This window comes from Cariama cristata, unplaced genomic scaffold (assembly GCF_000690535.1).
Source record: "Cariama cristata isolate BGI_N322 unplaced genomic scaffold, ASM69053v1 scaffold37977, whole genome shotgun sequence".
Classification (NCBI taxonomy): Eukaryota; Metazoa; Chordata; class Aves; order Cariamiformes; family Cariamidae; genus Cariama; species Cariama cristata.
Window position 1 is genome coordinate 9,112 of NW_009625659.1, and position 14,412 is coordinate 23,523.

Genomic DNA, 14,412 nt, shown 5'->3' on the forward strand with positions numbered 1-14,412 from the left:
ACAGAGGCAGTGCTTTTACCTTCTGGCCGGGCTCCGTAGCGAGTGGCACTGGGCTGATTTTGCTGGTTTTCAGGATAATATTTGGTGGCAATTTTCGTGGTTTGGGGGCAGTTGGAGGCCCGCGCTTGGCATTGAGGTCTTGAGAGGCCTCTTCCAATGTGGATTTCTCTGGCTGGCCCCATGAAGTCCAAGTCTTGGTCTCCTTGGCTGTTTCCCTCTCAGGATCTGATCGATTGCTACGTGACCACTCGTGGCTCACCAGGTCATCCTGGAAGGGATCTGGAGGTTGGATAATCAAAGACCCCAGGGACTTTGTCTGGCTTCTCATGTTGGGTTGGTCAAGCCTGTCCTCTTTGGCTATCTCCTGTGAAGATTTATCTACTGGCACTGGGTCCTCCACTATGCAGACAGTTGCTTTGCTGTCAGAAGCTCCGTTTGCTACTGTGATTCTCCTTGGAAGACTGTAATAGCCTGGGCTTGGAGCTGCTGCTGGAGCCGAGCTTGAGAAGGCAGAGATTCTCTTATCATTCTTGTGTTCAGCCGCACGCTCCTGACCTACACTCAGAGGGGGAGCCCCATTTTCCAAATCTAGGCAAAGAGAGATGAAGTCACGCACCGTTCTGCCCACGGGCACAGGACCCCTTTCTGTTTGCAAAACACACTTCTTCACCCCTGCTAAGCCAGCGCAGCCGTGGCAGAGTACTCGTGCCCAGAGAGTTTATCCCAGCTCCAGCGCTCTCACTGCTAAGACAGTCAGATACTCTGGATTTGACAAAGCACCCGGTGAACGAGGAGCCTTGTCGATCTGTGTAAGCCTGTTTGGAGCATGAGCAAAGATGCTCTGCCCAGCGGTTCTGCTGACCTTGCTCGCCAGCTGCTAGCAGTCCCTGCAAGTGAGAACTGGGAAATGCAGTTGGTGCCCTGCCTATCTCACTGCCTACAGCCACCGCGGGGTGATGAGAACAAGCTGGCTTTAGCTTATCACTGCACAAAACTGGGGCAATGCTCCTTCCCTGCCTGCCAAGGGAACGCTCCCCAGCAAGAAAGTCCCTTTGCAGGCAAAGGGCTGGAGCAGGGTTTCCAGCTTACCCCGGGCGATGGAGTCTCTCTTCGGCCACCTCCCGGGCAGCTTGGAGGGCTCCACGTAGTCGGTCTCATCGGTAGAGACCCCGCTGTCTGCTTCTGCATCCAGTGAGCCAATGGTTTCTTCTAAGAACATCAAACATTCTTTCTCTTCCACAGATAAGTAGTCATAACTGTTATCACTCTGAAAAAAAGAAAAAAAAGCAGTACAGGTAAGAGACAGGGTATATTATTATTATTATTCACAGCCCTGGTTGTTAAGAGGAGACCTGTGACAGCCCCTGGCCAGGAGACTTGGCCAGTGGCTATTCAGAAATTGGTACTTAGAGCTACAGAAAACCAGACAACTTCCTCTAAAAATCTATATATACTTAAGGCCATTTTTATATTACCCTACTATGAGCATCAGAAGATGGGTTATTCTTGACTTGGAAACTTGGTCTCTGCTTTTTAGTTTGTTAGTTTACTTTTAAATACGAGCAGATGGGTAACGTGGGTGGTCTATAGGTACAGACACCTGTACTGCTCAGCAAGGCTGAATCTTAGAAGCTTGCCTAAACATCATAGATACTGAAGGCTTATCTGCGGGTGGTGGTCCCTCTCCTGGTTCTCCCGTTCATACCTCAGCAAGATTCTGTTTAATTTTTGTTGTATTTCAAGTATCATGAGATACCATGGCTGTGGAAGTGCCAAGTTACAAGGTAATACAAGCCATATATCATGAAAAAAAAAAGTGCAGGAAAGGATGGCGTGTGCATCAGATCAACAAGCATGGAGGAGAAATTGTCCCAGGTGGAGTTGTTTTGCAGAGACACCTATCCAAATCTTCTACCATGCAATATTGCAACCAGTTCTTCCATCCCTAATAAATTTCAGAGGGTTTGGTTCTGGTTTGCAATACACCAAATGGAAAACCTGTTCAGGATTGAGCATTGCACTTACACGTATCAATTATGCTCCAAGTGAGACAGGATGTAATTAGTCCATCAATCTTGGAATCAGTGTTTGGAGACAAACAAGCTTTAATGGGCAGATAGTGAAAAATTACACATCTACACCCATGGTCCGAACTCATCTCTACCTTAACTAAGAAATTAATCTCATCAGCCAGGAGGGGTACGGCTTGCTGTCTTTTCCAGGTGAAGTCACCCTTGTTGGAGCCAGTCTGACCCAGTTACCCAACTGGTCTAATCTCTCGCTGGGGAACTCGCCAGGCTCCTCCTGCCCAGTGCCAGCACCGTCTGCCTCCCCATCTTTGGGCAACAGAGGAGCCGCTGGGCTCTCGGTACCATTTCCCAGAGGACACCTTGCAGGAGCGAAGGCTCCTGACTGCTGCCACGCACGTGGCAGGGCTGAAAGTCTGGGAGTGCTTTGGGGCAAGAATTAATTTGGTCCTTGTGCTGCCCTTAGCGTGGTGCTGTCTTGGGGCCCCCAGGTGCTTCCAAAGCACCGATGGAGAGCGGTTTCAAGCAGAGATCCAACCGAAATCTTTCCTCAGCCACCGAGAGGGGTGAGTTGAGCCCTTGCCATGCCTGAGCTGGGCACGACGGGGTTACTTACACACTGCGAGTGGTTGGAGGCCGTGCTGACCATGCTGTCGCAGCTGCCAGAGTTGCAGCCAGCCATCCCCAGCTCCTTTCTAGGCATATCACAGGCTGCTGTGTCGTCCGGCGTGGGGGGCAATATCCCAGCTGAAGCAGAAGAAAGGAGAGGCATTAAGCTGCGAGACCTCCCCCCAGGGCGATGCAAGCTGGCTGGCTCAGCCGGAGGGAGGGCAGGCGGGGTGTGAAGCTGCTGGAGGGATGCACACGTGCTCCATCTTAGGCTGCTCTCTGCAGGGGAAGGGGCAGCTGGCCTTTTTTTAAAGCATCCTTGGAACTGAAGTTCTCCCCAAAAGAATTGGAAATAGGGTAAGCTCTGGACTGCCCATCCATGGGCATCTTATGTTGGAGGTCATCTCATCTTAGAGGTGTGGATAAGGTGGCTCCCGAAAGAAGGAAAAAGCCGTAAGCCCAGCTCAGCCTCGGAGTTCGGCAGCAGCAATCCCGTCCCAACGCAAGCCCCAGCCCAGCTCCGACTCGCGGGACCTCTCCCCTCCACCGCACCCAGCGCTGCCGGCTTTGCAGCTGAAGTGCCCTCCAACTTCTGAACGCGCTGACCCGAAATCCTGCCGTTTAGTCACAGCCTTGCTCCGCCGGGAGTTTCCTCCTGGCAAAGAGCTTCCTCTGCCACCCTTCCTCGGGGGCCTCGGAGGTGTCGTGGCTGCGGGAGGTGCCCCGTACCTTTGGGGCACGCCTGGGTGTGTTTGGGCATAGCCCAGCCTGCAGCCATGTCCTGTGTCTCCAGCCACCCCGGGGTGTTGCAAGCAGCACCCCAATGTCCCCCTCTGCTCGCGGCATCGCGCCCCTGCTGCTCTTCTGGATGGAGCCCGTATCCCCGGCACTGGTGGGACTCGAACCCGACAGCGGCCGCCTGACAAACAACGGACCGTCGGGGCTCCAGGCAGCGAGACCGACCCGGGCGGTGGAGGGGATGGTTATTCTTGCGGGGTGCGTGGCCACGAGAGCTCTGCTGCCTGCGGGGAGAGGCTGAGCAGCCTACAAAAGGCATAATTACTTATGGATGGAAAGCATTCAGCTTCCAAAATTTGGTGAGACCACCAATTATGTGTTTTCTTTCAGTGCATCGCCCGTGCTTTGAGAGAGGAGAACTGGGCTGTGGAGGCTAACGAGAGCGGCAAAACAAACACCCCCTCCAACACACACGGACCCACGCAACAGGATTTGCCCGTCAGAAGACAGAGGAGCTCTTTGTGCTGTAACCTGGCTGTGGTACGCAAGAACACAGTGCTGCTTTTTTTTGTTGTTGTAGCAGGATCAGGGAATTAGATCTAGCGATAAGTGAGCAGAACTGGTTGCTTGTTCGGAGTGTTAGACCCTGAAAGAATTCCTTTGTAATTGGGATATGCCACAAAAATCAGATTTCAACACCCACGCCCTGACAGATCTAGTCCTTCCATGCAGGAGGAGTCTAGTATTTCAGTCTCAGCTTTGCATTATTTACTGCTTAAATTAAATTTCAGTAAGCGATGGCTTTGGAACAGCAATACCCTTGATTCTTTGGATTTGGACACCTTCGTAGCCCGAGCCTTTAGCTATCGGGAAGCAGAGACACCAGCTGAGTTTGGGGGTTTTTACGCTTCTGCAAGCCCCATGGTTTTGGTGTGCAAGGTGAAATATGAATCTACTTCTAAGCAGCGAGAGGTTACTGCCTGCTTGATTGGGACTGCTGCAATGCTCCTCGCTAGCACGCGAATTCAAGACAGCAAAACACGGCTGGGGAAGCAAAAGCCTTGCTCAAACTTGATGCCTGCGGCTGGAGCTGCTGGTCGGAGCCAGCGCCCACTGTGCAAGGCAGCCCCCGGGCGAGGGAGAGCAGCGTGGCCCGGCTGTAACTGGGGCTCTCGACAGAGGTCACTTCTCCGTGAGGATGTCCACCGTCATCAGCCCATTGGAAGAAATAATTTGCCTAAACAGCGTTTGCAGAAACATAAAGCAGCGGCCAAGGCTTTGGCACCAGCTGAGCCCCAGCTCATGGGGAGGCAAAGTTCAGCCCAGAGCTCATCGGACGCTGGAGAGGATCTACGCAGAAACAAGAAGTTCATTTTCCTGCCCGCTAGTTCTCGGATGTGATTATGGCGACATTCGTCCAAGTCGGGAAAGAGGAAAAATCAGTGTTGAAAAAAATCCCAATCTTTATGATTCAGAAGGAATTTACAGTTCTTTTCTTTCACTGAATAACACAGCAGTTCAGCCACAAACTAAAAATATGACTGAGCACTTCAATTAAAAGAACTGGTACTCCAAAAGCTGTTTTTCAGTGGTATGTACACCAATATCTTCCCCCGCTAAAAATGCTCTTAGAAGCAGCTATTTTTTTATCTAAAATAAAAGACCAGTTCATGCAGCTTTTGTGAGAGCTGCCATAACTGTCCTTTACAAAGCTCACTGAGCCCTCAGATGTCAGAGAGGTGCTGGGTAGCAATTAATGCTAATTGCTTTATATGAAGAGGCTACTTTCTTTTAAGCCCAGTACTACTACAAGCACTCTATCACAGCTCTCCAGCATCGTCAAAGAACCTCGGTATTTTTGCTCTCTAAGGTACAGCAGCTGTCCCCCCTCTGCCTTAGCAGCTGCTGGCAAAGGGCTTTGTCCCGACCAGCGTGAAAAATAAAACAAAGCGAAACACAAAACAAAGCCAAACACCGTTTGCAGGTACCGTCCTGGCTGCTCCTCCTCTGGAGGGGCACAGCAGGACGGATCCCACCCCAGGGTGAAAGGAGAGGATGGTGGCAGATCTACAGTTCCTCCTATTTAAACAAGTAAATCAAGTGCACGGAGCAGTTGCCCGAGCTGTTTGCTGTCCCGAGCACAAGTTTTCCCAGCCTCTCCGCCGGCAGCTGCTGGTCTCCCCAGCTTTCCTCCCGCCACCACCTTCAAACCACCTCGTCCATCTTCGCTGGTGCCACCTCCCGTGACAGCTCCCCCACCCTTTGCCCTTCCAGAGCAAAGCACATCGTCCGTAACCCTCCAGGTACCCGCAGCCCCGCATCCCACCCAGGCAGAGCTCCTCAGCCCCTCGCCCGCAGCCCATTCAGCAAAAAAAGGACAGAAAGCAAAAGGCAAGAAGGAATACAGACTATTAAGTTTTTTTTCTCTTTTTACCAGGACGTCTGTCGTTCCACGCTGTCCAAATCCTTGTCCCAGCTGTGCCTATCCCAGGACTTCTTTGCTTTTCTGGGCTAACCAAACAGAGCCAGGTTACACATTAACTCGCCGCCCCAGCGGAGATAAGGCTGCGCGGGTGCTTGCAGACGAGCCCCCGGCCCCTCACCTTGCACCGGGGCAAGATAAATTCATGCTGCACCCAGCCAAGGCAGCTTTCCTACTGCCTTGGGGTCACGGCACAGCCGAGCCCCTAAACCACCTTCGTGTTCTGACCCGGAGCAGCCAGGTCCCTGCCCGCCGTGCTCTCTCCCAGCCCTGCCAGAGCAGCTTTGCCCTCCACCAGCGCAGGCAGCGGCAGACGGCAGCCCCGGGGCCCGGGAGTCTGCGGGCAGCCCCGCTGGTACCACCCAGCTCACTCACTTCCCGACTCCCGCTGGCGTTGTCCTCTGATGTCCTCGGCACGGGTTTCGCTGGAAACTCCTTAATCCGACGTCCTGTTCTGCCGCATAGCTGCTCGCTGACATTCGGAGGAGCCGAACGCAGAGCCCTGACCCAAGCGCCTTTGTACGTAGTAATTAAGTCCTTTGCTGGGCGTTTGCGCCGGGTGCTGCTGAACGCCCAACAGGTTTATTCTCTTAGGTGGTTTTGTGCAGGAGGTCCCTCAGCTCAGGGTAGGACCCGGTTCCTTCTCGGCTCTAAGAACACTGGTTGTGGCTAGAGCAGGTACATACTTGCATATCACCAAAGCTTTCCCAGAGACCAAAGGTTTGCTGTATGCTGTAAGGAGATTCTTGTAAAGACGGCTAGAAAGCTGTTTTAGAAGGGAAGCTTCAGCACTAAGCTTTATTTACGTGCTAGAGGAGGGGGTGCCCAGGCCATGCGCAGCTCTGGGGCTCCTTCTGCATGCACGGACCAGCTGCCGACTCGCAGCTACCCCTTCACCCCCCCCGGCATCTTTCCCTGCAGGCGTGGAGCCCCTCTGCAGGTTCACTCCCTGTCTCTCTAACGCTGGGAACTCTTTCACTAGGCAGCTTGAGGTGAAGTCCCACAGCCTGGGTAAAGCTAAAGTCCCCAAGACACCCATCACGCTCCTCTTCCCCTCAGCCACCCTCCTCACTCACACCGACACCTCGGAAACTGCTGCCGGGGCATTTCCTACGGCAGCATCCCCTCCTTGGAGGATGACGGTACCTCCTCTGCCGCCTCTCTCCGGGGGGAAGGTAAGGAAGAGCCCAGTTACTCCATCTGCAGCCCCAGTGCAGCACTGGGTGATGCTGACCCCCACCACCCGATCTGCCCGGGGGGTGCAGCAGAAGCAGCTAAAAGCACTGCAGTGGCTCAGACCCCAACTTTGGGCTCTCCTATTAAAATTACAGCTTTTCTCTCTGATAAACACTGCTTTAGGCCATTGCTCCCCCCCCAGCATAGACTTGTATCTGCTCTGCAAGGTGCTCCTCACTGAATAACTATAAATATCCAAGCAGAAACCCTGCAGCAAGCTTCCAGAACTGATACAGCCACCAGATCCATTCAAGTTTTCATGCTTCAATGTTTTTTGGGGTTTTTTTTTGGTTTTTTTTTTACTCTTAGAAAAGGCTGTGTTGCAACGTGTGTTCCCTGCTACTGAGAACAGGGAAGTGAAAACACCAGTTAATTAAGGCCATGGTCAGATGGAGAGAAAGCAGATGAGCCAGGAGGCACAGAGGTTCCCCCCAGCTGAGCACTGTTACGAAAGGGGCCGTGTGTGCTGAAGAGCAGCTCCACAAGGCAGAGCCAAGCTTCCCCACGCGGGCCTGCGGCAGAGGTAAGGGATGCGAACGTGGCACGATCGGGGCGGCAGCCCCAGCCTGAGCATCGCGACAGCCGGCGATCGCAGAGCCGAGAGCAGGACTCGGAGCAAGCACTTCGGGAAGCGTTACCTGGTGCTGTGCTGGACGGTGCAGCGATTCCCACAGTCAGATTCGTGCTGGTTTTGTCAAGTTGCCCTTAGTTCTGAGCCTGCTTTAAGAGAGGGAGTAAATCAAACCCAGAGCTATTTTGTTATTGTAGGTGCAAACAGAGTGTGAATGAGCAACCACTCCGGGACAGGGCAAGTGTGTCCTGAGAGCACCGTGCTGATAGCACAGGGACTTAAACCTGGGCAGTAAAACAGGCAGAGCTCGCTGCCGGCAGGGCTCCGCGCAGGTCAGGAAAATGTCATGATCCATTAAGAGAAGTCTCGAGCTTCTCTGAATCAGATGCCCAGAAAGAACCTGTTCTTTTTCCACATTCCTCTTCCTCCAACGAATATAAATAGCTACAACCCAAAATAAAATGTGATTTCATATATACGGCATGAAGTATATGCGAGTAGTCAAATGATGCAGAGAAAACTACACAATGCTGTGAAAGGACTTTGGCATGTTAACAGACACGTTGTGCCTCACCCTGTTCGTAAACAAACGAACACGAATGATTCAGGCCTGGCCCTGAAGGAAATGCATCCATATGGCGTCACCGATAAGATACCCGTTAACATCACGACGTTTCTTTGACTCTGTAGGGCTGTTGGACACTTTCCTTAGACCAAATTGTATGTGCAGCATGTATGCTGACAAATCAGTTATGAAAAATGCTAGGTAGTTAATACCTAGTATTACACAGCAGTTTAGAGAAATTATTAAATCTTAATATGGCTGCGAACTGAGCAAGGAACCCTATTTATTATCCCTGTTTTACAGAAAAGTGGTAGAGAACCGAGGGGATCCGTTTCCATAGCTTGGTTGGCATTAACTCAGCATTAGAAATGAGGAGTCAGCTCTCAAGGTATAATACAGTTCCCCAACATTTTACCCAAGGCTTTAATTTAAAATAATGGATAAGGACACTGCAATCTTGGACAACCTAATTTTGTTAAAAGTCCCCTATTGGATTCTTTTGTTACAGAAAACATTCTGGTGCTCAGACTCAGAGGAGTGAAAGAGCAATATTGATTTCAGCTGATTTGAAGTAATTTTATTCTGCCCAGCCCAGAGCAGAGCAAAACCTGATGGCAATTTTACAGCTGGATGCATAGTTTGATTCAAAATGCAGGCAGACATTTAATTTGTATGATAAAGAGTTGTAATTTTCAAAATAGCAAGCTGAGAACTTTTTGTTCCTCTTATTAGAGTTTCCCTGCCAGGGAGAGCTTTGCAGGGCTGGCTTACCCACGGGTGGGTTCGTGCAGGGCAGGAGCCAGAGCCGCCCTCGGGAGCTGCCTGCGCTGCGGGCAGCGAAATCTGCCCAGCGCAGATGCTTCAGCAGGGGTGTGTCAGTCTGGTGTCTCAAAAACTCCATCGATACGTGGATTTCTGTGTTTAAGGCAGTCAGCAGAGAAATTCCGCATTTTCTTCATTCGTGCCTGTCCCCTCACTCTTGCTTCCTCAAAAGTCGAGAAGGGCAAATAGATAACGCTGCTTAGGTCAGAAATGTTTACAAAAATGAACGCGGTGTTCCCGTGTTGCCAGCGTGGTTTCACAGTGGCTTTGTTGCCCCAGGGCAGATCACGACTGTAGCACTGTAATATGCTTGAACAGGTCTCTAGAAAAAGCAGGATGGGTACGGGAGCCACTGTTCCCAAACTGTCACAAATGGCCTCTGCCATGACATTGCACATGAAAAGGTGCAGATTTAAGATACCGATTCTGTACCGTGTAACAAGATGTTCCTTCTCTCAGTCCTCTCCCCAGCAATTGCTCTTTTTACGTAAGTTTATCCAGAAGTAAGGAATGAAGTTTTGTCCTTCAGAATATTACTGAGCTACTCCCGAGACTGGTCTTTCAGGCAATTGCATCCATGAAGTAGATATGTATGCTACTGAACCCAAATCTGCCTACTTAATGATTTATGTATTTAAATGCATAAAAGATTCTGGGGGTAGGTAAAACTCACTTTACAGTTGTTCCTCTTCATACCTAACTCTAATTACACAGAGAAAATATTTTACTATTTAAAATTATTGTTGAACAAGTTGCAAGTGAAGAAGCTTCATCCTGAACAGATTGCGAGGCCACGTCCCTCTCTTGCTGTGATTGTCTCTTAGAGTCAAGCTAAAAAGGGAATGAGACAGAGGGAAAGCTGATGTAAACTGCTCAAAGGCTGCATTGCATAGGCGTGAAGACCTCGAAAATGCACTGGGGAGCCACAGCCAACAGAGCCCAAACCTGAAATTCAAGAACCGGGGCACAGACTACACTAAACAAGTACGCATGCATCAGTCACGTTTATTGGTGCATCAACAATTTTTGCAATTCAAGGCATGTGTTTAAGGAAATATGTTATACCAACTGGTCTGTACTGATGATACACGAAACGGAATGCAATACCACCAAATCACATTGGTAACTAAGACTTTTAGAAACATTTGCTAACGCCACTCGTTTTACTGCAATGGGAACACACGCTGCCTACATCGGTGAAAGTCCTTGCTCAACATCTGCTCAACGTGTAAACTTGGACAAGCTTTTAAAGTGCTCTTATAACCACAGACGTGTATTTCTTCATACAATATAACATGTTTGTGAAAGGCCACATGATTAGAGTGTGTTAGGCTCTTCTTAATTAAAGAAGGAATTTAGTGCTGGTGAAATGGCCAGACTGGCACCAGGAAACCAGAATTCTTTATTTAAATGAAGATCCAGAACTGCAGAGATTGGTAAAACAATACTGATAACCCAGCTTTTAGTAAGCACACCTTCGAGGCAACAATTTCAGCTTCCAGGGCCCATTTAGTTACTGACCTCTGTGCTGAAGTATTCAGCAAGTAAAGGAGTGCTCATTTTAAGTGGGAATGGGAATAAGAGCAATGGTAAGGACATAAGCCCCTATCTTAGGGACGTTCTGGATTCCCTGCCAGTACCGGGCCTATGTCCCACAACACCTCTAGTCTAAAGTATCTGTAACTAACATCTTGTTGTATAATTAAAAACAGTTCAGTGCAAATGTATTACTGATGTGCAGAAGTTCATCTTACTAGTACCAGGATGCCATTTTTGTGATACTTCCGTAACTCTATCGTTAAGGGCAGGCAAACACCCTAACATTTACAATATTTAGAAAAAAGGGAGTGGTACTTTAAATGTATCCATATCTTACATTTTAAATAATGTAGATACCTTCTGTTTGGGAGAGTTTAGGAGAATCACATAAGCTTTTCCAACTCACGGTCAATACTACAGGCTACTTCTTCTTTGACAGAGTTTGTCAGCATGTAACAGTACCAACTTTTACAAAGATGAATTGCAGCAGTTCAGTTGACATTTTTTAACCAAAGAGATTTTATTTTCTAGGCAACAAAAGAAAACATCCAAGCAGTGATACTGACACATTTCCCTCAAATGGAACTGATTCTCTGTTAGCAGACTTCGAATGCAAACATGACATAGCAAAGCTAAACACTCTGGATTAAATAAAGCTAATTTTTAAAATACTGCAACTAAGAAATACCAAAAAAGTATTAAACACGCTTTCAGAAATCCATCCAGGATACAAAGCTAAAATCTAAGTGTTACTCCCCAAAGTCAATGCATTTGCAAACATGGCAAACAATAAATATGCATCTTGCACCTCTGTTTCAAAGACACCCAAAGACAGTCACCTTGTACACCTCTCTGAGGTAGGTATTACGTCCATTTTACAGATGGCAAATGGTGAGGATCAGCTCCTTGTCCAAGGCATCTCACCGCTGCAGTGTGAAAGCTGAGAATACAACAGTCTCTTGGTCTCACTCCTAGACAGTATTTCATCTCAAGTAGTTGTAACACAGTGTAATCTTCAAGTTCCTTTGAACTGTCAGGTATTTCTTTAGGTTTATAAGCATCAGCTTCTAGAGGGCTAGTTTTAATGTTGGGGTTTGGTTTTTGGGGATTCTTTTTGTTTGTTTTTGTTTTTCCTAATGATAGGCTAAAAGCAAAGTGGGGTTTAACAGTGGAAGCTAAGTGGCTTTCTATAGGAAACTCCCAACAGTGCTAATGTGTATTTTAATACTGAATTAAAAAGAAACCTAGTCCATAGTGCTCTCAGTGACTCTATTCTTTATACTGAATCATTCATGCCTCAATTCAGCAAAGCACTTAAGTAATTACGTTCTTTCTTCAATAAGACCCTCGATATTTCAAGGTCCAACTGGGAGGCTCTGCTGAGAACTTCAGTGAAATGTGCTTTTTATAGAAAAGAAGTTTTTGCTGCACGAGGAGTTTGGCCATATGCTGGAACGAATGGAGGCCTTTAAAACGAGATCTTATGTTCCACTTGGAAAGTGGGTTTATTTCTGCCTCAGTCCAAAGATGCACGTTCTTGCTCCCCACTTGTAATAGTGCAAGGAAGGTAACTCAAAACAGAGTAACAGATGAATAGCAGGCTAAGAATATTTTAGAATTCAGTAAAACAAGTATGTGTTGCAGGCATTTCAAAGAAAAAAAAATCCCTTTCAGTAATATGCACCTTTACAGCACCTTTTAAAAGACCTCAAAAGCACTTACTGTTAAGCCTCACAATCCCGCTGTGAGGTAAGATACATTAAACCAATTTCAACTTCCCTGATCCTGAACAGTATGAGAAGTAGGGCAGTTTACACAGCTTATTTTGTTCTGAAAATTAAACTGCACCCTTCATTATCAGAATTAAAGTCCTGCTACTGAACAGTCATCGGTGACAAATCAAGCATTAAGGCAGAATGCAGATGAAGAAACTTCAAGCCTCCCTTCTGGGTTAGCACTCTGTCCTTTTTAGCTAAAAAGGGCAAAACTTCTTACTGGCAAAGAGTGAGAACTATACCTTAAAGTGCTAATTTACAGTATTTGGAATCTGGTACGGCTTAGTAACACTGTGGCCATGAGATCGGCTATACCCAAGTAAAGTCTGCTTAAATGTATTTAACAGATGCAAATTAAGTCACTTCTCTAATTACTCTATTTCCCTCTTGCCAGAATTTCAGATACTATTATGAAGAAAAATCCAAAGTATTTCAAGAAACATGCCTAAGTTTTGATGCAGTGTAAACACCGGGGGGTTGATAGTTATTTTTCAAGCAACTAAAAACTACCTACGGAGGATTAATAAGTTTATTCAACACTTAATCATCTACTCATTAGTTGAAAGAAGGCTATCTTAAAGCTTAAAGGCCGTTTCTTTCTCTAAAGCCATGACTTCACACAAACAATACAGTCTACTTCCGATGGTACCATCGTATTGGGCAGCTTTGGAGATACTCTTTCCTTTAAAAATTATGCACCAAATGAGCAGTTTCCCCTGCAAGAACTGCTTGTACGTGCAGCGTCTAATCCTTAGTATAAGTAATGCTGATACCTGCGTTTCCCAAACCCTTAGACTAATTTAATTACCCTGAAAACATAACGCAGAGAGATTAATTCAGCAACTCGGAGGCTAGATTTTACACTAGTGTTGAACAAGCCTGATTTTCTATGTCTGCTCAGATCACATACACACAGAGAAGATTATTTCAAAAATCAAGTTTTAGCTGCCAGGGTATACCACCTGCCAAAGTACTATAAATTAGCATGCGAGAAGATACCTATTTCAAATCAGTTGGAAAAGTCACTAACCATAACAAACCTGTGCGTCTTGGCCATTGTTAAGTTAATACGCTTTTCAAGCTTTGTGAACGGAATTTTATGATTACATACAGCTTATCTGGAAATCCAGAATTTTATTCTGGATCGGTGAGGTAGTCGATGTAACCATCCTCATGTAGATGTCACACTTCTCCAAAGTTGGTGTGTCCAGTCTCCTTGGCGTGTTCTCTGGCTTCCACTTGTCCAGTTAGTCCCTTCTGGCACACCATGCACCTCAGCGTAAAGTGATTCACATCGGTAAACTGCCTCTTCCGTCTGGCTTCATCTGCCAATTCCAATGCTTGTGCAAGAACAATATCATCAGTTGTGGAGAAAATGGTCTGGGGAGGAATGTCTGAGTCGGGGATTTTACGCTCAAGTGGATCGTAATGAATCCCATCATAAATTAAAAGGACCCGCTTAGTGTAACCGGCATCTTCCCCAAAACGGTCGATTCTGACTGTCTGTGTGTCCACCACACAGATTTCGCACTGGTAAAATTTGGATAAAATGGACACTTCGATGGCTCCTCCCCAAGTCTCTTCTTTTCTGAGCCAGTCACAATACTCCCTGTTAGTCTTCCCTAGAACTGCCTCACAGTAAGATTCAGGATCACTTGCTACTATCTGGGCTATAAGACTGCGCATCTCTGGAGCGCAGCCCGGGTCGTACACGCCTCCCTCCACCACGTAGTAGACACTGGTGAAGAGACAGGAGTTATCGGCCGGAACAACCCTCCTCGCTAGCACAGGCACAGCTTCTCTAACTGAGTTAGGCATCGTTCTTTTTGCCACTACAGGCGAGTCAGTCTTGGGTTTGGACGTATCCTCTTCAACTATTAGAGTATCACCTGTCAAACACAGAAGGAGGAAGAATTGAGAGAAATACGCAGATGGGATTTAAACACGATGCTGCTGCTCCTAAACCGGCACAACACAGTTGCGTTGTTATTATTAAGGATCGCACTCGTTTTCTCCAGCAGCACGGCACCCTGATGGAAAACAGCCTC

General features: G+C 47.8%; 2 protein-coding genes across 2 annotated transcripts in view; both read right to left on the reverse strand.

Moving 5' to 3' along the window:
- Positions 1–9,129, reverse strand: part of LOC104164382 (chromosome unknown open reading frame, human C1orf116) — a 9,835-nt gene extending 706 nt beyond the window's left edge. The window contains exons 1-4 of the mRNA XM_009703686.1: positions 9,000–9,129; positions 2,644–2,774; positions 1,090–1,267; positions 20–588 (exon numbers count right to left, since the gene is read on the reverse strand). Of these exons, the coding sequence (XP_009701988.1) occupies positions 20–588; positions 1,090–1,267; positions 2,644–2,774; positions 9,000–9,129 (1,008 nt within the window). The remainder of the gene's footprint in view (positions 1–19; positions 589–1,089; positions 1,268–2,643; positions 2,775–8,999) is intronic.
- A 4,417-nt stretch (positions 9,130–13,546) lies between these two features.
- YOD1 (YOD1 deubiquitinase) lies at positions 13,547–14,253 on the reverse strand (the record flags this gene model as incomplete). The annotated part of the gene is made up of 1 exon (XM_009703687.1): positions 13,547–14,253. A coding segment is annotated over one exon (707 nt), but the record flags the coding sequence as incomplete, so codon positions are not given.
- Between the last annotated feature and the right edge of the window lie 159 nt (positions 14,254–14,412).